The sequence below is a fragment of the Pseudophryne corroboree genome, chromosome 1 (assembly GCF_028390025.1).
Source record: "Pseudophryne corroboree isolate aPseCor3 chromosome 1, aPseCor3.hap2, whole genome shotgun sequence".
NCBI classification, from domain to species: Eukaryota; Metazoa; Chordata; class Amphibia; order Anura; family Myobatrachidae; genus Pseudophryne; species Pseudophryne corroboree.
Window position 1 is genome coordinate 172,528,518 of NC_086444.1, and position 22,596 is coordinate 172,551,113.

Here is a 22,596-nt window from a genome sequence, read left to right on the forward strand (position 1 = left end):
CTCTTACATCCTTGGGGATACTGGGTATCAATTTAGTACCATAGGGAAGTACCAAAGCTCCCAAACCGGGTGGGAGAGTGCTGAGGTTCCTGCAGAACTGATTGGCCAAACTGAAGGTCCTCAGTGGCCAAAGTATCGAACTTGTAAACTTGCAAACGTGTTCGAACCTGACCAAGTAGCTGCTCGGCAGAGCTGTAAAGCCGAGACACCCCTGGCAGCCACCCAAGAGGAACCCACCCACCTAGTAGAGTGGGCCTGTACAGATTTTGGAACCGGCAATCCTGCCATGGAATAAGCATGCTGGATAGTGAGCCTCATCCAGCGTGCAATAGACTGCTTTGAAGCAGGACACCCAATCTTATTGGGATCATAGAGAATGAACAGCGAGTCCGATTTCCTGTGACAAGCTGTTCTCTTTACATACACCTTCAAAGCCCTCACAACATCCAAAGACTTTGAAGTAGCAGAGGTGTCCGTAACAGCCAGAACCACAATAGGTTGGTTGATGTGAAACGCAGACACCACTTTAGGAAGAAATTGCTGACGAGTTCTGAGTTCAGCTCTGTCCTCACGAAAAATTAAGGAGGGACTCTTGTGAGACAACGCCCCTAGCTCCGACACATCTTCCTGAAGCCAAGGCCAACAGTGTGACGGTCTTCTACGTAAGGTACTTTACGTCAACCTCCTGTAACGGTTTAAACCAGTCCGATTGGAGAAACAGCAGCACCAAATTGAGATCCCAAGGTGCCGTGGGAGGAACAAAGAAAGGTTGGATGTGGAGAACACCTTTCAAGAATGTCTAGACCTCAGGGAGAGAAGCCAATTGTTTCTGAAAGTAAACAGACAAGGCCGAAATCTGGACTTTAATGGGACCTAGGCATAGGCCCACATCAACTCCCGACTGCAAAAAAAGCAAGAGACATCCCAGATTGAATTCCACCGCAGAATATTGTTTGCTCTTACACCAAGAGACATACTTCTTCCATATACGGTGGTAATGTTTAAATGTTACCCCTTTTCTGGCTAGGATCATAGTCGGGATGACCCTCTCAGGAGTCCCTCTCCTGGCTAGAATAAGCCGTTCAACTTCCATGCCGCTAAATGTAGCTGTGGTAAATCTTGATAGACGAACGGGCCTTGTTGCAGAAGATCCTCGCAAAGAGGTACAGGCCACGGATCTTTGATTAGCATCTCGAGAAGATCCGCGTACCAGGCCCTTTGAGGCCAGTCCGGAATAATGAGGATTGTTTGAACCTTTTCCCTTTTTTTCTCTTTAGAATTCTTGGGATCAGTTAAAGTGGAGGAAACACATACACCAGCTGGTAGACCCATGGAGTTGTCAGAGCGTCTACCGCTTTTGCTTGTGGGTCTCTCGACCTGGAACAATACCACTTGAGCTTCTTGTTGAGTCGAGAAGCCATCATGTCGATCTGTGGATATCCCCACCGACGTGTCAACCACCGGAACACCTTCGGGTGGAGGTCCCACTCCCTTGGGTGTAGGTCGTGTCTGCCAAGGAAGCCTGCTTCCCAGTTGTCTACTCCTGGAATAAAGACCGCCGACAATGCCACGGCGTGTTTTTCCGCCCAGAGGAGAATTCTTGACACCTCTGACATTGCTGCTATGCTTTTCGTTCCTCCCTATCGGTTTATGTACGTTACCGCCTTAACACTGTCTGACTGGACTTGAATGTCCTGATTCCGAAGTAGAGGTGAGGTCTGCAGAAGGGCATTGCAGATTGCTCTGAGTTTCAAGATGTTTGGAAGGATGACTTCCCGACTTGACCATCTTCCTTGAAACTGCACCCCCTGGGTGACTGCCTACCAACCTCTGAGGCTTGCGTCTGTGGTCAGAAGAATCCAATTCTGAATCCCGAACCTCCGACCCTCAACGAAGTGAGAAGTCTGTAGCCACCACAGAAGGGAGATTCTGGCTGTTGGCGACAGACAGATCCTCTGGTGCATGTGAAGATGTGATCCGGACCATTTGTCCAACAGATTCAGCTAGAAGGGCCTCGCATGAAACCTTCTGTACTGAAGCGCCTCGTAAGAGGCCACCATTTTCCCCAGTAGGTGAATGCACAGATGCACCGAGATCCGGGTCGGCTTCAGGACAGGCTGAACCATCGACTGGTTTACCACAGCATTCTCCAAAGGAAGGAACACTCTCTGAGACTCTGTGTCCAGTATCATTCCCAGAAAAAGAAGCCTCTGCGTTGGTTCCAGGTGAGATTTTAGTAAGTTCAGAATCCACCCGTGATCCAGGAGTAGTCTAGTTGAGCGCCCAATGCTGTCCAACAACCGCTTCCTGGATTATGCCTTTATCAGAAGATCGTCCAGATACGGAATTATGTTCACTCCGTTTGCAGAGTAGAAACGTCATCTCTGCCATCACTTTGGTGAACACTGTCGGTGCCGTGGAGAGACCAAATGGCAGGACCTGGAACTGGTAGTGACAGTCCTGTAGCGAAATCTGTAGATAAGCCTGATGAGGTGGCCAGATTGGAATGTGAAGGTACGCATCCTTGATATCCAGAGACACTAGGAATTCCCCCTCCTCCAGACCTGAGATCACCGCACTCAGACTCCATCTTGAATTTGAACACTTGTAAGTACAGGTTCAACGACTTGATGTTCAAAATCGGTCTTACTGAACCATCTGGTTTCGGTACTACAAACAAGTTGGAATAATACCCCTTGTTTTGCAGATGAGGTGGAACTAGAAGAATGATCTGAGTCTATACCAGATTTTGAATGGCGTCCTGTAAGGTTATACTTGCCTCTTGCGAAACTGGTAAGCCTGACTTGAAGAATCTGTGAGGTGGGAGCTCCTGAAACTCCAGTCTGTAGCCCTGGGAAATAAGATCTATGACCCAGGGATCCTGGCACAAACCTATCGAGATGTGACTGAAAAACTTTAATCAGGCTCCCACCCGCCAGTCTACCAGGCATCGCGGTCCACCGTCATGCTGAAGACTTTGAGGAAGCAGAGCTTGAGCTCTGTTCCTGCGAACCGGCAGTTGCTGGTTTGCGTGGTTTACCTCTAGCGCCTCTGGTGGCTGTAGAAGAACCTCTGGCTTTGCTCTTAAACTTGGCAACTTACCCGCAGTAGCTTTGGAGATTCATTTGTCTAGTTCATCTCCAAATAAGGCCTCTCCTGTGAAGGGTAGGCCTTCTACGCCTTTCCTGGAGTCCATGTCAGCTGTCCACTGGCGTAGCCATAAACCTCTGTGTGCTGACACTGCCATAGCAGTGGTGCGTGCATTAAGCAAGCCTATTTCTTTTATGGCTTCCACCATAAGTTCACAGAATCCTGTATATGTTGCAGGAGTAAAATAATCTCCCCGAGGCAAGGTATCTAACCACTCAATTAGGTTACCTGACCATTTGGCGATGGCCTTAGTAATCCACCCACATGCTATAGTGGGTCTCTGGGCCACCCCAGCAACTGTATACTAGGATTTGAGTGTAGTCTCAGTTCTACGATCAGCTGTGCCTTTTAGGGAGGCTTCACCGGGGACAGGCAATACAATTTTTCGTGACAGTCTGGATACTGATGCATCCACTATCGGGGCTTAATCATACATTTGCGCAAATATATTTAACGGAGATCTCTGAATTCTAATATAGTGTGGGATTTATATCCGGTTACTGCTATCATTCAGGGTGCTGGGGAAAACAAAATGCTTTTTTTCTTACTTATAAATAGCCCTCCCTTTCAAGCACCTGAATAATATCACTAGGCTAATTGAGCATCTGCCACTATATATGTCTGTTGTGTGAGGCAGAAAGGATCCTACATTAGGAGGAGGCACAGGTTCTGATATGCCATATGGAGCATTATGGGATTGCTCCAAGGTAGGTAGCTCTTAGCTTAGATATATTTAAGCAAGGAGCCATTATCATGTGGCTCTTTGCTGGGTAATCACAGACCCCTATTGGGGTTATGGAGGTGTGGGGTGGTGCGCCCCTGAATTGGCTGAGCTGGATGGGTTCAGTGTGGCATACCTTTACATTCTATTAACACTTATCACTTACTAATTTCTTTAACACTATTTCTTATTTTAATTACATCTCATTTTTGTATCACTTTCTTTATAGCTTCGGCCTCCTAACACTAATTTATTAACACTATAGTTTTTTCACTGGTATGCTTCCCTGGGCTTTCTGGCTTATGCTGATTTTTGGGGTGCCACACCCTGCACCTAGATATAGCGCTAGGGGCCACCAATATACAGAGAGGCCTTGATACGGCTTGGGGGCTTAATCATACATTTGCACAAATATATGTAACCGAGATAACTCTGAATTCTAATATTGTTTGGGATTTATATACGGTTACTGCTATCATTCAGGGTGCTGGGGGAAACAAAATGCTTTTTTTCTTGCTTCCACCATAAAGTTCACAGAGTCCTGTATATGTTGCAGGATTAAAATAATCTTCCCCTGAGGCAAGTTATCTAACCACTCAATTAGGTTACCTAACCATTTGGCGATGGCGTTAGTAATCCACCCACATGCTATAGTGGGTCTCTGGGCCACCCCAGCAACTGTATACAAGGATTTGAGTGTAGTCTCAATTCTACGATCAGCCGTGTCTTTTAGGGAGGCTTCACCGGGGACAGGCAATACAATTTTTCGTGACAGTCTAGATACTGATGCATCCACTATCGGTGGATTTTCCCATTTTTTCCTATCCTCCAGAGGAAAAGTAAAAGATGAGAGCAACCTTTTAGGCATTTGAAATTTCCTATCAGGATTAACCCATGGTTCTTCAAACAGGGTATTTAGTTGCTTTGACACAGGAAAAGTGGCTGAGGATTTCTTTTTTTATATTAAAATAAGATTCCTCAGTCTCCTCTGTCACCTTATCATGGATATGCAGAACTTCTCTGATAGCCTCTATGAGAGCCTCTATTCCTTGTGACAGAGTAGCCTCCCCCAACTCTGAGTCCACCTGCCCCCCTCCTCCATGTCTGACCCTTCATCATCAGAGTCAGACTGCAGGATATGGGCCATAGTACATTTTTGTGGACAAATGGCAGGGGACTGAGATGCTGGTTTAGGTAGTGAGTCTCTTTTCATAAACTCAGTCATCGATTGTCTTAAGTATTGAGTCTCGTTCTCATTGCGGGACAATTTAGTAGAAATATTGGAAATCATTCCCTTAATGGCGTCCAGCCAAGCTGGCTCTGCCCCGCTAGCCTGGGTAGGTACACTGCACTGAGTACACAGTAGTGAACCCTCTGGAGAAGAGGAACACTGTGCCTTACATGAAACACACTCTTTGTCTGACATACTGTGACAATGACAGTACACACACACAGGAACAGGTTAAATGCACAATTAACACACAAAGAGCCCTTCCAGGGAGACACAGAGATAGTATGGAGCCAGCACACAGCGCCCTTTACCGCTAATGCCAAGCTTAGCCGGGTCGCAGACTAAGTTCCCAGATTGGGGACTTAGTACACTAATAATTGCTCCCCCCCTGCTATGACCCTCTGGTACCGCTGAGGTAATCTGGAGTGTCTCTGGACGAGCTGCGTGTCCCTGTCAGTCAGCGTCTGTGTCCACTGCAGAGGGAAAACGGCGCTGGTGAGCTGCTGGATCTGCTCATAGTGAAGCCCCGCCCCTTCAATGGTGCATGGTTTCCCCACTCTTTTTTATACTGGCTGAGGTAATTTTGTGCCTAAAATGAAGTTAGCCCCCTTTTAAGACTGTAATGCCAGTCTGGGTACTGTATACACATATAGTGTACTGAGATTCAGTTCGCCCCCTAAGAAGCTGTGCGTCTGCACTGTGTACTGAGTCTGGAGACCCAGCCGCCCTATGTAGAAGCCGTGCGTCTCCGTACCCTCATGCCGCCATAATGGCCTGCGACCTGCTAACCGGGACGCCGGCTTAGTACTCACCACTCTTCATTCTTCTGGCTCTGTTAGGGGTGGCGGCGTGCTGCGGGAATGTACGCTCGCCATGGTGGGGCATGCGAATAGTTCCCACAGGAGCTAGTGTCCTGTCAGCGGGGAACGGGACCAATAACCCTTCAAGAGGTTGGGCCATTCCCCTCCCTAAGTCCCACGAAGCAGGCAGGCTGGTGCCATCCAGTCCTGCCTGAAACTAACAAACAGATAAAATAAAGGCAGAAACCTCTTCAGGAGCTTCCAGCAACGTGACCGGCTCAGCCGGGCACATTTTCTAAACTGAGTCTTATAGAAGGGGCATAGAGGAAGGAGCCACCATACACTATCAAATTCTTAAAGTGCCCAAGGCTCCTAGTGGACCCGTCTATACCCCATGGTACTAAATGGATTCCCAGTATCTGCAAGGACGTAAGAGAAATACAAATAATAGAAGTGATAAATTCTGTCTTCCAATGTTCCAGAAGTGGTGCCTTGTCTTTTACTCTATCATAACTTGGTTTAGTCAGACTCAACTCTACCTCTGTACTATTGACCCAAATAATGAGCAGATCGAAGTGCAGATTAACACCACCAAATGCCATAGTTTTGCACCACTGGCATATCAAGGTTCCTGCTTCTGTCAACTGTCAGGGATGCCTCTGAGGCATTTTGAGGCACATTGTACATATTGTCAAAGTCAGAAAAATATCATGATGCACACTACCATATTTGCACCTCATGCGTGTCCCCGCTGCGCGTGCCCACGCTCTCCCGTGCGTACGCATACCCGCTGGTGCGTGCACCCGCAGGCGCACGGTATGCGCATTTACGGTAGATTTTGTGTGCGTCTAGCGGGCGACTCGATCGTTACATATTTTAACCATATAATGTATTTTGTAGATTATGGTCCCTTTGATAGAATCTGAAAGTTTAGTTAATGTAGCATGTTCATGAACAAAGAGATCCCTCTTTGTTTGATACGAAGGGTCAGACAAGGGTTATACAGTGGTGTTTAGTATCCATCGGAAGAGTATTTAATTAGCAATATTCCGGTGTTGGTTTGAAGCGGATTAATCGCTCGTGCGAATAGTTATGGACATAAGAAGTTTATGGACTTTTACTATTATTTGCACTTTATTATCCATGCGGCGGGAAACCTAGTTTCCCACCCACCTGAGCAGTTGGAAATAGTCACAGCCCACCTGTATGAATCGACCTATGACCTTTTGTTATAATGCGGAGACGAATTCCTGTGTCCAATGAACAATGAGATTGTAGGGACCATTGAATTGTATTGTGTGTGGGGCATAAATAGACAAGCCGATCTGATCCAGCTCCCATTCTACTCTACTCTCTTCAACGGTTCTCACCACTGATAATCGGGAGCTGGATATCCAGAGGCGCATGCGATTGTTTCCTTTGTGCGTAAGTTTTCTCCGCAATCATATTGCCTTTATTGTTATTGTGAGCCATATCTCTCTCTCTCTCTCCTCTTTCTCTCTCGTTTCTCTTAAGTGTTATTGTACTGTTATTGTATTTTAAGTGTAGTTATCTGGTTAGGTAGTCTATGTTATATTGGTAGTGTATGACTTGTATTGTATTATTCTTTTGCAAATAGAACGTTCACATAAGGTGTTAGAACCTCAGCAGGGTGTCTGTGTCTCTCTAGCTGGTACAAAGGGTTTCTGAATTCTAAATCGCTCTAACAGCATTTACATTAACAAGGTTAAGCAGCGTTATATCGCTGCAGTATTTCAGTAGTAAAGTTTTACAATACAAACTCAATCATAGTGTGTTGCATACAAGGGTTACAGTGTAAGCATAATCTGTGTTTAAAGTTTATAAAGGTTACTGTCTGTGTGTATGCTCACTGTGGGTATTCCGTACACCCAGCACAGCGTGTGTACTTTATTTGCGTACCACGTGCGAGGTCTTCATACGCAAATAGCGTACGGAGTGCGTAGCATGTGCACATGGTTTAGCAGCCATTACGGCTACACAGTATTAATATATAGCTAATGTTAAAAGGTAGATATTTGACTCTATCAAGTGGGGGCAAGTCCGGTCCATCTCATATCCGCAGTCAGGCGAAAAAGGCGCAGACTTATCGATCAGCAAAGGGAGGAAAAGGTAGTATCTTGGAGTGCTGATCAGATGAGAGTCTGCGTCTGATTCTTTTGGTCTGTAGGGATGCTGGTGGAATCCGAAGAAGGTAGGAACATTAAGCTATTGTCTTTGTAAATCTGGTTTTTATTTCTATTTGGTGCCAACTGCACACGCAGATTGGATGGTTTGTCTGTTTAAAATAGGTTTAAAATTATTTTTAATCGCTCTGCATAGCGTGATAACTAAAAGGGGCTGGCATGATGATTTTTCTTTGTGACAAAAGGTCTGTCCCCCATTTTGTGTAAACCTCATGGATGGGGGAGGAGCAGCGGCCATTTTGGGAAGGTCAATTTTTTTTTGAACGGCTGATTTTCAGTTGACTCAGGAAATAATCAGCCATCCACTGTCAAAAAAAGAAATCATAATTTAATGAGTTTTTTTTTTATGCATTTGTTTAGTCCATATCATAGTCAATCATAAGTAGTTCAGATAGAGTTTAATAACAGTTAATAATAAATTAAATATTTGATTTAAGAAATACACAAGTAGTTTTTTTTTTTTTTGGTAACTGTCTCTCTTCAAGAACCTGTTTTAACGCTGCTACTTGTAGGATGGCCATTGAAATGCAAATGACCTGTGGGACTGGTTTGTTGTTTTTTTTCTCTCTCCCAGCAGTGAAAGAAATTGCACATTCATATGCAAATTAGAAGCACTGAATAGGGTCTCATATATGTAATATCTATATGCGTGTGCTTACATCAATATATGTTATTAGATTAATTTAGAATTGCATGTTCATTTGTGTAATCTTCACATCTCACTTTCCTGGTTGCCATTTCATAATTGATAACGTGCTGAGAAAGATTTGTTGCTATTGGTACTTAAAGAGTAAAAATGATACATTAAGGGGTAATTTGTAAAACACACACACAGCTTTGCCTAAAGATACAAGGAGAGATCTGTGTGGTGCTCGGTAGATGATCGAGGATCACCTACATTGATAAACGTGTTAATTGTGTTACGGTGGATATCTGCCTTGCGTACACGTGTCTCTAACAAAAAGTTGAGACTCGCGTACACAACCCAAAGGCCGACGCACGCAGCGTATATTACGCAACGGAGCGTCCGAGTACGCCCACGTAACAAATCACACGATAAGGGTTATTTTAAACAGGCGAAAAGGTGGCAACGCGATAAATAGCGCAAATCGATTTTAGTGTCCGAAATTTAAATTAATAGATCCTTCTCTAAATTTACGACTCATCTGGTCTAAAGGAAAGAAATTTCTGCGCAGAAATAGAAATAGAAACAAAAGTAAAGTGTACATGTGGTGAGTGAGTGTTTGCATATATAAGTTTCTACAATTTTTTTGGGATTGAACCACAGAAATCATCGAGTTCTCGTGAATTACATACGTGTAAGTGACATGCACGGTGGCTAGGGAGGCATCCCTTGTTAAATATACAAAGAGCATTAGAGTATAGCAGACCAGGAGGTCATACTGTAGCACAGACCAGGAGGTCCAGAACAGACCAGGAGGTCCAGGTACAGCAGACAAGGAAGTCCGCTATAAATAGAGACAAGTAGCCCAACACCAGAAAGGGTTGGTGCGGAACCCATATAGGCCATAAAGCTCAGGCTGAAGGAATTCGCAGCTGCTAAATTTCGATTCCACTGGTCGCTCCGCACATAAGATTAGTTGCTTATGTGCTGAACGATTGTACCGCACGTAATTGTGTGCATTAGTTAGTAATTTGACCCAGTACCATTTGCGTACGGAAGGGGTCATAAACGCTATTTGTACATTCTAACGTGATTTGTGTAATTTTTTATTTTTTAAGGGAAGTTCGCTGGTCACTCAGGAATTATCCAACAACCAACAGTTACTGGAAAGGGTTAATGCTCTGCGGATCACACTCGCATGTTCCAGTAAACAAAGGTTCATAGGGGCCCTAGGTCGAGTACGCCAGCACTAAAGCAGTGTGTGGGCGTATTGGTCGGCGTGGGCGAGTGAGTGGGGTACTCGGTAAACTACCACCGTCAACATAGGCGTGCGCAGCACATTTTATTAGGGGGTGCACGACTGGAATGGTGTGCCTAGCCCCGCCCACTGGGTGTGCCTAGCCCCATATTTTCCTGACATGGATATTACATATTGCTTTTTAATCATTTTGCTGTCCCTGAGTGCCAGTTTTTTATGGACCTTTATATATCTATCTTTCTGAGCACCTGAGCAAGTTGTGCTTTTATGGGAGTGCCGGCTGCTGCTGTAAGGATAGATTATATATATACACTGCTCAAAAAAATAAAGGGAACACTAAAATAACACATCCTAGATCTGAATGAATGAAATATTCTTATTAAATACTTTGTTCTTTACATAGTTGAATGTGCTGACAACAAAATCACACATAAATTATCAATGGAAATTAAATTTATTAACCCATGGAGGTCTGGATTTGGAGTCACCCTCAAAATTAAAGTGGAAAAACACACTACAGGCTGATCCAACTTTGATGTAATGTCCTTAAAACAAGTCAAAATGAGGCTCAGTAGTGTGTGTGTGGCCTCCACGTGCCTGTATGCCTGTAGTGTGTTTTTCCACTTTAATTTTGAGGGTACAAACTACAAACAACTATTATTTGATCCGACACTGAACTACAAAAAAGAAATAGATTCCATCATACAATTAGGACTCAGTAATGCATGGATTGATGAACAGACCGAGAAGTTTCTTACCCAGGACTACCCGAGGATCCCGCTCTTGTACATCTTGCCAAAGGTGCACAAGAGTTTAGTGGATCCTCCGGGTAGACCTATCATCTCCTCTAGAGGTTCGCTAGGACAACCCCTGTCCCAATATGTAGATTACCACCTACAACCGGTGGTACAACATACTCCCTATTTTGTTAAGGACACGACAGATTTCATTAACAAACTGACAGAGTTTGGCAGGCCGCCTAGTGATTGTCTCTTGGTGACTCTGGATGTGTCTAGTTTGTACACGAGTATTGATCACACTGACGGCATTTAATCAGTGAGGAAAGCTATTACCACCAGTCCACACTATGCGGGTCCACCAGTTGATTTTTTATTATTATTAATTGAAGTTATTTTGCACAAAAATTATTTTTTGTTTAATAATTCTTTTTATTTACAGTTACATGGTACGGCGATGGGGTCGAACATGGCCCCGTCGTACGCAAATTTATTTATGTATGATTATGAACAAGAAAAGATCATGAATGATTTAATTTTCTCAAATTACATAATTTTTTATGTTAGATTTATTGATGATCTGTTCATGCTGTGGACTGGTGGTGAGAAAACTCTTGTAGAATTTGTAGATAAGTTGAACAGCAGGCCTGAATCGATTAGATTCACATATCGTTATAGTCGGGTGAACATGGAGTATCTTGATGTTATGGTGGGGATTGAGAAGGGATGTTTTACCACCAATATTTTCAGGAAACCCACCGATAAAAACACGCTCCTTATGGCGTCCAGTTTTCATCCGCAACCTTTAAAAAAAGGGACTTCCCTATTCACAGCTATTAAGGGTGACTCGCATTACATCGGATCGAACCAAACTGCCGGAGGCTCTGGCAAATATGGGGCAGAAGTTTATTGACCGTGGATATAATCCGGTGGAGGTAAAAGAGGCTGTGACCAAGTGTTTGGGACTGAAACGGGAGGATCTATTGATCCCAAAGATCAAACAAGGAGAAGCCGAGCGGCTGGTATTCACAAGTACCTATGCCATCACATCGGGTTTGGTCAAGAAATCGATACTTAAGCATTGGCACATAGTCCAGACTGACCCGTCCTTAAACAGATTCTGCACCAATACACCCCTCTTCAGCTATAAGAGGAGTAGGAATCTGAAGGAACGTATCTCACATGCTGATGTCAGTCCTGGAACGGTGTCCAATAGCAACTGGCTCAGCTTGCAGAAGGGAGCCTTTAAATGTGGCAGTTGTGCCAACTGCACCTTTATGCTGACGGGGAACGAATTTATACACCCAATATCGGGGGATAAATATGTGTTGAGACACAGGATGACATGTGAAACCCGATATGTGACCTACATCATTGTATGTCCATGTAGAAAGATCTATGTGGGCAAAACGATTCGCATGCTAAAGGAACGAATTTCTATGCATCGGTCTTCAATTAAAAAAGCTCTTCAATCAGTGGAAACTAACACACCACCGGTAGCCAGGCATTTTGCGAGTTGTGGACACAAATTAAAGGACTTTAAGTGTATGCCGTTGGACCATATACCACCGCTTAGGAGAGGCGGTGATCGTAACAAGCTGTTACTGAAACAAGAGAGTCGGTGGATTTACCAATTGAATGCTATGGCCCCAGTAGGGCTAAATGAGGAATTAATTTTGTCTTGTTTTTTGTAAACAAAGATAGGATTTAGGTCTGAATCAGGCCTGCTGTTCAAAGTAGCTGATTTCCTTGAGCGAATACCTTCTCCATATAAGCTATAATGTATACCAATTTACCTATATGGTCGGGATTATTGTCTATATGGGACAACATGAGGGTAAAATAGTGGGGACAAAAAATCCCAACTATAAGATACAGTGTATGACTGATGACATTTATTGATGGGATTACGAATTACTGATATTCAGCCATGCACATTTTGTGAACATAGTATTCAGTGACTCTTGCCATATGTTGTAAATAGACATTTTCAAGGGTAATATGTAGTTTAATGTTTAGAATTTCATGGATGTTGATACTATTGTGTTTCCGTCATTTCTCTTTTTTAAATCCCCGCTGCAGGTGTTGCTAGGCGACGGGGCTCTGTGACCTGGATACGAGGAGACTGGGGGCTGACGTCACTGAAGGCGGATCCCTTGTAAAGGCGGACCAATGAATTTATCTCCGTTCGTCAAAAGGGCGGGGAACACTGGACTCGCGTCACTAAGGGGTGGCACGTTATGACGGTGTCTTCTGTTACCTAGGCGACGGAGTGTACATTGGGAGTGGCCCGGCAACAGGGGACTGAGCCGGATGACATCAGCACTGAGCGCCGCGATGTCCGGGCGGCGGGGCGGACGCGCCTTTCGGCACCAGCTGACGGGGATAATGAGGAGTGTGGAAACAGGTGAGCACGGTGTTTTTAATTATGTAGGGGTTATAAAGTGACAAGGGTAGCAGACTGGCGGTAATAACTCCCCTGACGACGGCGATAGCCGAAACAGCTGTTGGGAGATCAGGCTGGGTAGGACATGGATCCCCAGCACATACAGGATATGTGAGATACTTGACTATATCTGAACTATGTTTACAAAACTGCTGAATTTGCACAGACAAACCCGCTTGTGATGGTATAATATTGCTGAATTTGCACAATAAATGACACAAACTGTTTGACTATTGTGGAGTGCTGGTTTCATCCACAACATAGCCCCAGCTGGAGCCTCATGATGTGGTGATATTCGTATTGAAAAGTTTTTGACCGAGCACCCTCTTGGAGATCTTTCAGTGTTGTGCGGCCCACGCTGTCTATTATATATATATATATATATATAAGTAAGTCCTGGGAGTGCCACCTTCTACAAGATATATATATATATAGTAATAATAAAAATAACCCTTTATTTTCTTATACACCCCCACCCCCTGCCTGGCCTGAACTGTGCCCTGGTGCACACAAAGACAGTGAGTGAGTGAGTCTCTCACTCACATTCTGAAGGCTCAGGCAGGATACTGTTCTCCTCCAGCGGACCAGCGGTCGAAAATGGCAGGGCGGCAGGGCACACACTACTCACTGCCACTGTCTAGAAGTGAGCACGGGCGGGAGCCGGGACTCGGAGGACAGCCGACAAAGCAGGGCAGGAAGGGAGGGAGGGCGCGCGGTGTGACGTGCTGAAGTCACACGCGAGGCAATCAGATTATGACGGTGGCTGGGCTGGGCTGTGCGGCCAGCCCACCCGTCCACGAAGAAGCTGCTTATGTTATGTGCAGCTGACAGGGAGCTGTGTGAGTGTGACCGGCGGCGGCGCAGCGGGAAGGGGTGAATGCTGGATGCAGGACTCAGGTTATCCGATCATCGCTATCAGTGCGCTGCTGTAGTAGCAGTAGCACTGCTACAACAGCAGCACACAGACAGCGATGATCGGATTGCAGGTGTGATGTGCGGGGGGTGCCGGACATTAGGGGGTGCCTGTGCGCACCAGGCACCCCCCGTGCGTACGCCTATGACCGTCAACCTATCTTGAACATCTTGGTTTTTGTAAGGGTTTGCTGAAGACCCTGATATAAAGGTCAGAGGTAGTGCAAGCAACACCTGCAAGCTATGGGGGCCAGTTGTTCAGGTAGGGGGCGATCAACCTCGGTTCGGGTTGATTTAGTAAACCGACCAATCGGGTCGGCAAGGTATGTAATGTGTGAAAAATACGGTTCACACACAGAGGTTTTATGTGATGAATGGGAAAGAATGACTGTACATGACGGGGAGAAGTTCCCAAGAGTAGGCAGCTTTAGCCCAGATGTGTTACTAAATCTAAGGAGAAGGATAGGTCTTATTAAATCAGCAAAGAGACGGATAAAACATTATGATTGTTTAAAATTGTGGCAACAGGAAAGTGAAATGCAAAGAGAGTTAACTGACATATCTGACTCTCATCTTGGGAGGAGAGACATGGCAATGGAGAGGATTATGGTTGCGGAGAAAGGCACAATGTTGTACAATAAAAATGCACTTAGCAACTGTATTATAGATGATAAGAATAATTGTAATAAACATAACAATGATAATTGTAATACTGTTAAATGTACAACTATTAACCTATGCAAGTTGCACCCCATGTTAAACTTCCCTCAGGACTACAAGCAAGAGAGTGAGCCCAGCACGATGTCGGCACCTTTACCAGCAGCCATCACACAAGACATCCAGGTGGACGCGACCAAATCGGTAAAGGCAATAATCAAACCCCCTAACGGAGGGTCAGGTGAGGTCGTGTCCACAAGTACGTACAATGTTTTATATCACGCACAAACAAATGTACCCCATATTGTAAGACCAAAACAAGGTGATGTAATTGAGTTTAGTCCTGTCAGGGTGATCACAGTCCCCAATGGGAAGACTGACGATCAGGGAACCATTCCCGTCAAGGACAGTGCAATGCGCTGTCCCTGGTCCCGGACCGAATTGAGATCAATTATGTCTGAATTCCCTGATCCTAGGGAAGATCTAGTTACATGTCAAAGATTTATTAAAGAACTAGGAAACTCCACAGAACCCACCAACAAAGAGTGGCGGACAGTGCTGAGGGCATGTTTGCCCTCCAGTGTTGACCCTGCGAAATTTATTGCTGATTGTAAATTAGACACGGAGGTACCTTGTACGGAGGAACACAATCAGGAATGTATTAAGCAGATCAACCGACAGTTAGAAATATATTTCCCAGCCATTGTCGAGTGGAACAAAATCTTCTCCATAAGACAAAACGAAGGGGAAAGTTCTTCTAATTATTTCCACCGGGCATTGCAGGACATGACTAGGTATACGGGTATAGAAAACATCGAAACAAGTGCACCGCACAGAGAAGTAGCAGTATCTGTGCTAATGGATGGTTTAAAGGAAGTGTTGAGAGCAAGGATACAGATCACAAATCCATACTGGAGAGATAAATCAATAACTGCATTAAGGGACTCTGCTGTTGGGCATGAGCAAAACAGCATCAAGCACGGGGAAACAAAGAAGCCTCAGATCCCTGGGGGTAAGTTAAAGGTGAAAAGCTGTTACAACTGCTTAAGGGAAGGTCATGTTGCACGAGATTGTAGGTCTAAAAACACACACAAGGTATATACACCCCCTAGACAACAACATGACCATAATAGTCAAAGAACCAGAGAAACACAGAAAGAGCGGTTGATGGCGATGGGCATCCAAGCATTAGAGGAGACATCAAATCAACCAAAACCCCAGGCCATTGGCACATGGAGGAACTCAAGGATTTGTTATCGTTGTAAAAGAGAAGGGCATTATGCCAGCAACTGCAACAGCCCACATAAAGTCAGACCCCCTAGACATGAAAATGAGCAAAAGTTAGGACACACCAAATTGTAACCAGGGATCAGATAGGAAGAATTTTGGCCCACACTCATGATATGTAGTCAGGAAAGGTGATCATTAGGACTGATGGTAAGCCTGAGGTAACGGTTAATAAATTGGGAGGTCATTCCCTGAAGACACAGGAATGACCGTGTGAAACGTTGTAAATGTATCTGTGAAATGTTTCTTTTTCTCTCCCCATCTCTGATGATTATTGGTAGGACTCAAACATTGCATATCTGCTTGGTCTTTGCAGAAGTCTACCAAACCCCAGCATGACCTATCCGCATCAATGTATCCTGGCCAGATACAGAGGGTGGAGTATGGAGGTGCTGGTGGGAGGGACTGCGCAAGGAAACCATGGGACATGTAGATATGACAGCCTGATGATCTGACAATATTTTAAAAATGTTTGAAAAATGTTTTTTTTCCTGTTGTTTATGGTTGATTTATGTGATATTTACATATATGAACGGTTCTCTCTCTTGTTGTTTTTTTCTCCTCTCCCTCTTCTTTCTCATGTTTTCATGTTTTAAAGATGGTATGTCACACATCAGTTAGACAAATAGTAATGCAAGATTTTTGCTCCTTACAGAAAGATCGCTGGTTTGGAAGGAATATTGCATCACCGGAATGTTCGGTTGGAAGACTGAGAGACAGCACCTTTGAGATGACAGCAGAACAAGAAGAACAACAAGACTAGAGAACTAATTATCGTAACAAGTTTCTCTCCCCCTCAAACTGTTTTCCTGTACCCCCATTACAAATTTCTCCTTTTCTCCTCCTGTAAGATGGACTTGCCCCAAGAGACTGTGATACGGATTTTCCTGTTGACCATGATGTTGACCAGAGCAGTCTGTTCCGGCGAGAGTACCAGTGAGGTCGAGAAAGGATCCAGAAAGGTTCTGATGACTGAGACGGAGGTGTAAATTTCCAATAGCAACACAACCACCAAGCAAAGGCGAGTACCGGAAACGATCTAGCAGCCATGTTATTTGTAAACATTGTGAAGGATTGTTAGCTGAAAAGAGAACTGTATCTGTAGACTCTGTGACAATGTAGTTGAGGATGGGTGCATCAAGAAATGTCAGTCCAGTTTTACTATCCACATGGACCGGCATCCATTGAGTGACTATCACTCCTTAGTGGGTAATATGTTAAATCAGACAGATTGTTGGGTATGCTCTCAAGTACCTCAAGGCCATAGCAAATCAGGATTAGTACCATTCCCTTTAACGGTAGGGGAGGTACTTGAGCTAAAGGGTGGGAGACCGGTGGACAGGAGGTTTAATATCTCCAGTCCTCCTAGTTTGAAGCTCCACCAATATCATGTGGATAGGTCCCTAATATGTTTTAACATTTCCAATCCCCGAAAGCCGGGAAATTGGGAAGTGTCATGGAGTAACCTAACCATGACCTTTTCATATAGAACAGATAGAATGCCTACAGATACAGAGCTTGTACGCCACATAGCCAGTAGAGGAAAATCTTTCCGATATAGGTATACCCTAGGAAGTAGGACCATGAGAGTTGGAGAGGTATCACCAGGATACTGTGCACATATCATACAAACAGATACGTGTACTAGACAGATGGGAGAATTAGGGTTAGGAAATTTCATATGGAAAATGTGTAATATGGTTATGTCCTACTCCGTCCCATATGTTCTCCCCGATGATGCATATTTCATATGCGGGAGGAAGGCGTATAAGTGGCTTGCCCCAAACTCAGAAGGGTTGTGTTATATTGGAAAATTACTGCCTGAGGTAATGACTGTATCACATACTAAAATGAAAGATATTCACCGCAGGGCCCAAGCTCCTTATACTCACACTCATTACGAGCACATCGTTAAACGGCACCTGATAGAGAGAACAGAGCATCCGGCCTCTGACCTGATCAGTGAATCCACCGGGATTCAAATCCTAATCGCGTTAGATATCACTCGCACCGCCAGAGGAGTGATAAATTATAAATATATATCAGCGCTTGCAAATCTATTAGACAAATATCACAGAAATGTATGATGACACTTTTAGATATACCGGAAGAGAGCTCCAAGCTTATAAAACTGAACTGGTTCAGCATAGGATGGTTCTTAATTATCTCACGGCAGTGACAGGTGGATATTGTGTCACACTGGCAACGCAGTACGGCGTGAAATGCTGCACTTATATTACGAATAGCACCGAGGACCCGGTCGAGGTCATAGACCAAAAGATGGACGACATTCTCCAATTAAAGTGGGAATTCCGCAGGAGACACAATCTCACCCTTGCTGCTGTGGGTAATGAGCTGACCAGTTGGGTGTCATGGTTGAACCCGCGAAATTGGTTCTCTGGTTTAGGAGAATGGGCTCAAGGAGTCATAATGGATGTAGGGAAGTTTCTTCTATGTATCTTGGGTGTTGTCATATCGATTGGCTTGATATTTAGATGCGGTCAGGCTTTAACGAAGTGCAAACGGAGTACCAGGGTAATGAGTCTAAGGAGTGAGGAAATTGTAATTCCAATGGATTTGATTTATGACCCAACGATAGAGACAATGATGTGATGAAAATGTGATTCTACGGTCCGTTTCTTTCACCTGTTTCTCGTTTTTCTCCAAGGTAAAAAGACTCGCATGGAAGAGGAATTTGATGACCCGGTATACAGACAACAGATGGACTAAAGAAGAAGTTTGACGACCTTGTACACAAACAACAGATGGACTATGCCATAGACCCCCAGTTTCCCTAGAAATTTTAAATTTACGCTAGCCCAACTTTTTTTGTAAGTTTATGGACATTGACAAGGCTTTTTGCATACCGTTAATAGCAAAAGCCCAAAGGAGACTTCAAACAAGACTTCAGACAAGACTTAAACCAACAAATGCATATTAACCTCACATAGAATATCAATGCATTTACCATAAGTGTTCTTTATCTTCATCTCTACAACCTTCAGGTAATGACACACATAGTCGATAGGGAATACAGACACAGATATCAGCACTCACATATTCCCCTATTCATGTATCATCAACTAAAATGTGCTCCCCCATTTTGTTGCAACCAAAAGCCGAAAAGAGCTCGGTAAAGTTTGACAGCCCATCCACAGACCCTTAATACGGGATAAGAAGGAATTCAAATGTATACTTCGCAATACCTCGAAGCTTGATTTAAGACACGTACGGCACGATGATACATGACCCCCCAAACATGGATTCATACACACATGCTTCTGCTATCTCACTAGGTCATACCCTTTTCTCACCTTCTCCTCTCCTCCCCTACCCAACCATAGAAATATTTACACATGACATATATTTTTCTCTTTTTGAAATGTTTTAGGAAGTGGCAGTTATTGGTGACTGCCAAAGGGTGGACTGTCAAAGTCAGAAAAATATCATGATGCACACTACCATATTTGCACCTCATGCGTGTCCCCGCTGCGCGTGCCCACGCTCTCCCGTGCGTGCGCATACCCGCAGGTGCACGGTATGCGCATTTACGGTAGATTTTGTGTGCGTCTAGCGGGCGACTCGATCGTTACATATTTTAACCATATAATGTATTTTGTAGATTATGGTCCCTTTGATAGAATCTGAAAGTTTAGTTAATGTAGCATGTTCATGAACAAAGAGATCCCTCTTTGTTTGATACGAAGGGTCAGACAAGGGTTATACAGTGGTGTTTAGTATCCATCGGAAGAGTATTTAATTAGCAATATTCCGGTGTTGGTTTGAAGCGGATTAATCGCTCGTGCGAATAGTTATGGACATAAGAAGTTTATGGACTTTTACTATTATTTGCACTTTATTATCCATGCGGCGGGAAACCTAGTTTCCCACCCACCTGAGCAGTTGGAAATAGTCACAGCCCACCTGTATGAATCGACCTATGACCTTTTGTTATAATGCGGAGACGAATTCCTGTGTCCAATGAACAATGAGATTGTAGGGACCATTGAATTGTATTGTGTGTGGTGCATAAATAGACAAGCCGATCTGATCCAGCTCCCATTCTTCTCTACTCTCTTCAACGGTTCTCACCACTGATAATCGGGAGCTGGATATCCAGAGGCGCATGCGATTGTTTCCTTTGTGCGTAAGTTTTCTCCGCAATCATATTGCCTTTATTGTTATTGTGAGCCATATCTCTCTCTCTCTCTCCTCTTTCTCTCTCGTTTCTCTTAAGTGTTATTGTACTGTTATTGTATTTTAAGTGTAGTTATCTGGTTAGGTAGTCTATGTTATATTGGTAGTGTATGACTTGTATTGTATTATTCTTTTGCAAATAGAACGTTCACATAAGGTGTTAGAACCTCAGCAGGGTGTCTGTGTCTCTCTAGCTGGTACAAAGGGTTTCTGAATTCTAAATCGCTCTAACAGCATTTACATTAACAAGGTTAAGCAGCGTTATATCGCTGCAGTATTTCAGTAGTAAAGTTTTACAATACAAACTCAATCATAGTGTGTTGCATACAAGGGTTACAGTGTAAGCATAATCTGTGTTTAAAGTTTATAAAGGTTACGGTCTGTGTGTATGCTCACTGTGGGTATTCCGTACACCCAGCACAGTGTGTGTACTTTATTTGCGTACCACGTGCGAGGTCTTCATACGCAAATAGCGTACGGAGTGCGTAGCATGTGCACATGGTTTAGCAGCCATTACGGCTACACGGTATTAATATATAGCTAATGTTAAAAGGTAGATATTTGACTCTATCAATATAGATGTCATGTCAAAGTCCAACCTACTACCTTCTAGTAACTTTCCTCTCCCCTTTTCAGTTTTCTACTTAAAATACTGTTCAATTCAAACTAATTTGCAGCTATATTAACCATGACAGTGAAGTAAAAAAAATATAGGGGAGAACAGATTTCTGCCATCTCAGAGTTTATGTAAAACACTTTCTTATTTTAATAATGTGACAGAATGGGCTCAGAGCCGTAAGGACATTTAGTAAACCCAGCTGATACAAAGGGGTTTAGCTCTGCCCCATCCTAAAAGTGAAAGGAAAATATATTTGCTGCCACAAAGCTCACCAGGCCCCTGCCAGGCTCCTCAGACAATGCCAAGCTCAGGTAATTAGTGCCTTTAGGCTTTTACTGGTTTTCAGCACCCTACTGGTGCCTGTTTCCATGCAAAACAGTCTCTAATCATGAAGGTCAACTGTACGCTGATGTGGTGTCTCCAGTTGTAGTAAGGTAAATACCGCATACACCAGGCTCTGGAACCACTCACCTTTCTTGGGCATTATGTTGCTTCTACAGCGCCTTTTTGCTGTTTCTGGCTGAATCCTTCCTGACCATTAAGTATAATCACTTAGGTCCTGTGATAAAGATGCCAGATGGATTAATTTATGTTCTACAAGCCCATAACACGGAGATCTTGGCTCCTGCATGCTCTAGCACAGCTTCCCTATCCCAGGTAGCAAATGTTTGGGTAGGGTATGTGTTTTGGCTGGGGTACTGTCTACCCAACAGTTCATTTCTCTTTAAATGTTATTAGTTGACTACACTAGATGGACTAATATGAATGCTTGATGATTATAACATCATAATTTATTTGCTTAAAAGTTGCCCCAGATTATTAAATAAACTCCCTATTTAATCAGCAAAGAACAGGTGAATCTGCCATTTCTCATTACATAAATAACACATTTGCATACTCACCAGTAAAGAAGAATCCCGCACTGGCAAGTTGAGCAGGTTGAATCCTGGCATAGAAGGGCCAGTTTATGAAAGAGTTTAATCTGGATTCCTCTGTTGAATATTCCTGTAGAGATTCTTGGTCAGTCGGTGAAGGTTGAACCCTCACCTCGTATTTAGAAATATTGCCCATGTCTTCTCCTTTTATGAAACTACAGGCTGGGTTGTGATTTGCATGATATTTTCTTGGTGTGGTTCTTAAAGGTTTGCAGCTGAACACAATCCCACAGCAAAAGCACTGGACACTGTAGCTGACACCAGTGAGATATAGCCCAGCGCTGGCCATCTCTTTTGGACACCAACATGACACTTTGTGAAGTGATTGGAAAGATCTCAATCTCCTGGCCTCACATCTCATTTCAAAATTGTAACTTGTGCCCAGCTTTTGACGTATGGCGACATGACGTTTATGTTCATCAGTGTTAAAATCAATGCCCGAGAAAAGGGTGAAAAGATTGTTTATAGCCACTACAGGATCAGGCTCTTTAAAATTAATTAAATCCACATTATCCTCACCATCTTCGCTGTGGTCAACAGAAGCCATTTCCTACATGAAACTTTAATAAATAAAAATAGATTACTGTTATTATCAACACGTATTTATAGTGCCAACATACTCTGTAGTTTTACAATTGGGCACAACAGTAATAAAACAAGACATTAGGCATTTACAAAGAAGTGGCTTTTGCATGTTGCCACTTATCGGCAAGTTTGACCACAAAATTTAAAGTGGTACTAATATTAAGTGCAAAACTCACCAGACATTGCCCCTGGGTGTTAGCATACAGACAAAGTAATAAGAGTGCTCTGCGTG

The 22,596-nt window shown here is 43.8% G+C and overlaps 1 protein-coding gene across 1 annotated transcript in view; it reads right to left on the minus strand.

Annotated features, from left to right (window-relative positions):
• Positions 1–22,339, minus strand: part of LOC134893970 (baculoviral IAP repeat-containing protein 1e-like) — a 206,552-nt gene extending 184,213 nt beyond the window's left edge. Inside the window, exon 1 of the mRNA XM_063913733.1 lies at positions 21,747–22,339. Within this exon, the coding sequence (XP_063769803.1) occupies positions 21,747–22,326 (580 nt within the window). The 5' untranslated portion in view covers positions 22,327–22,339. The remainder of the gene's footprint in view (positions 1–21,746) is intronic.
• Positions 22,340–22,596: the final 257 nt, after the last annotated feature.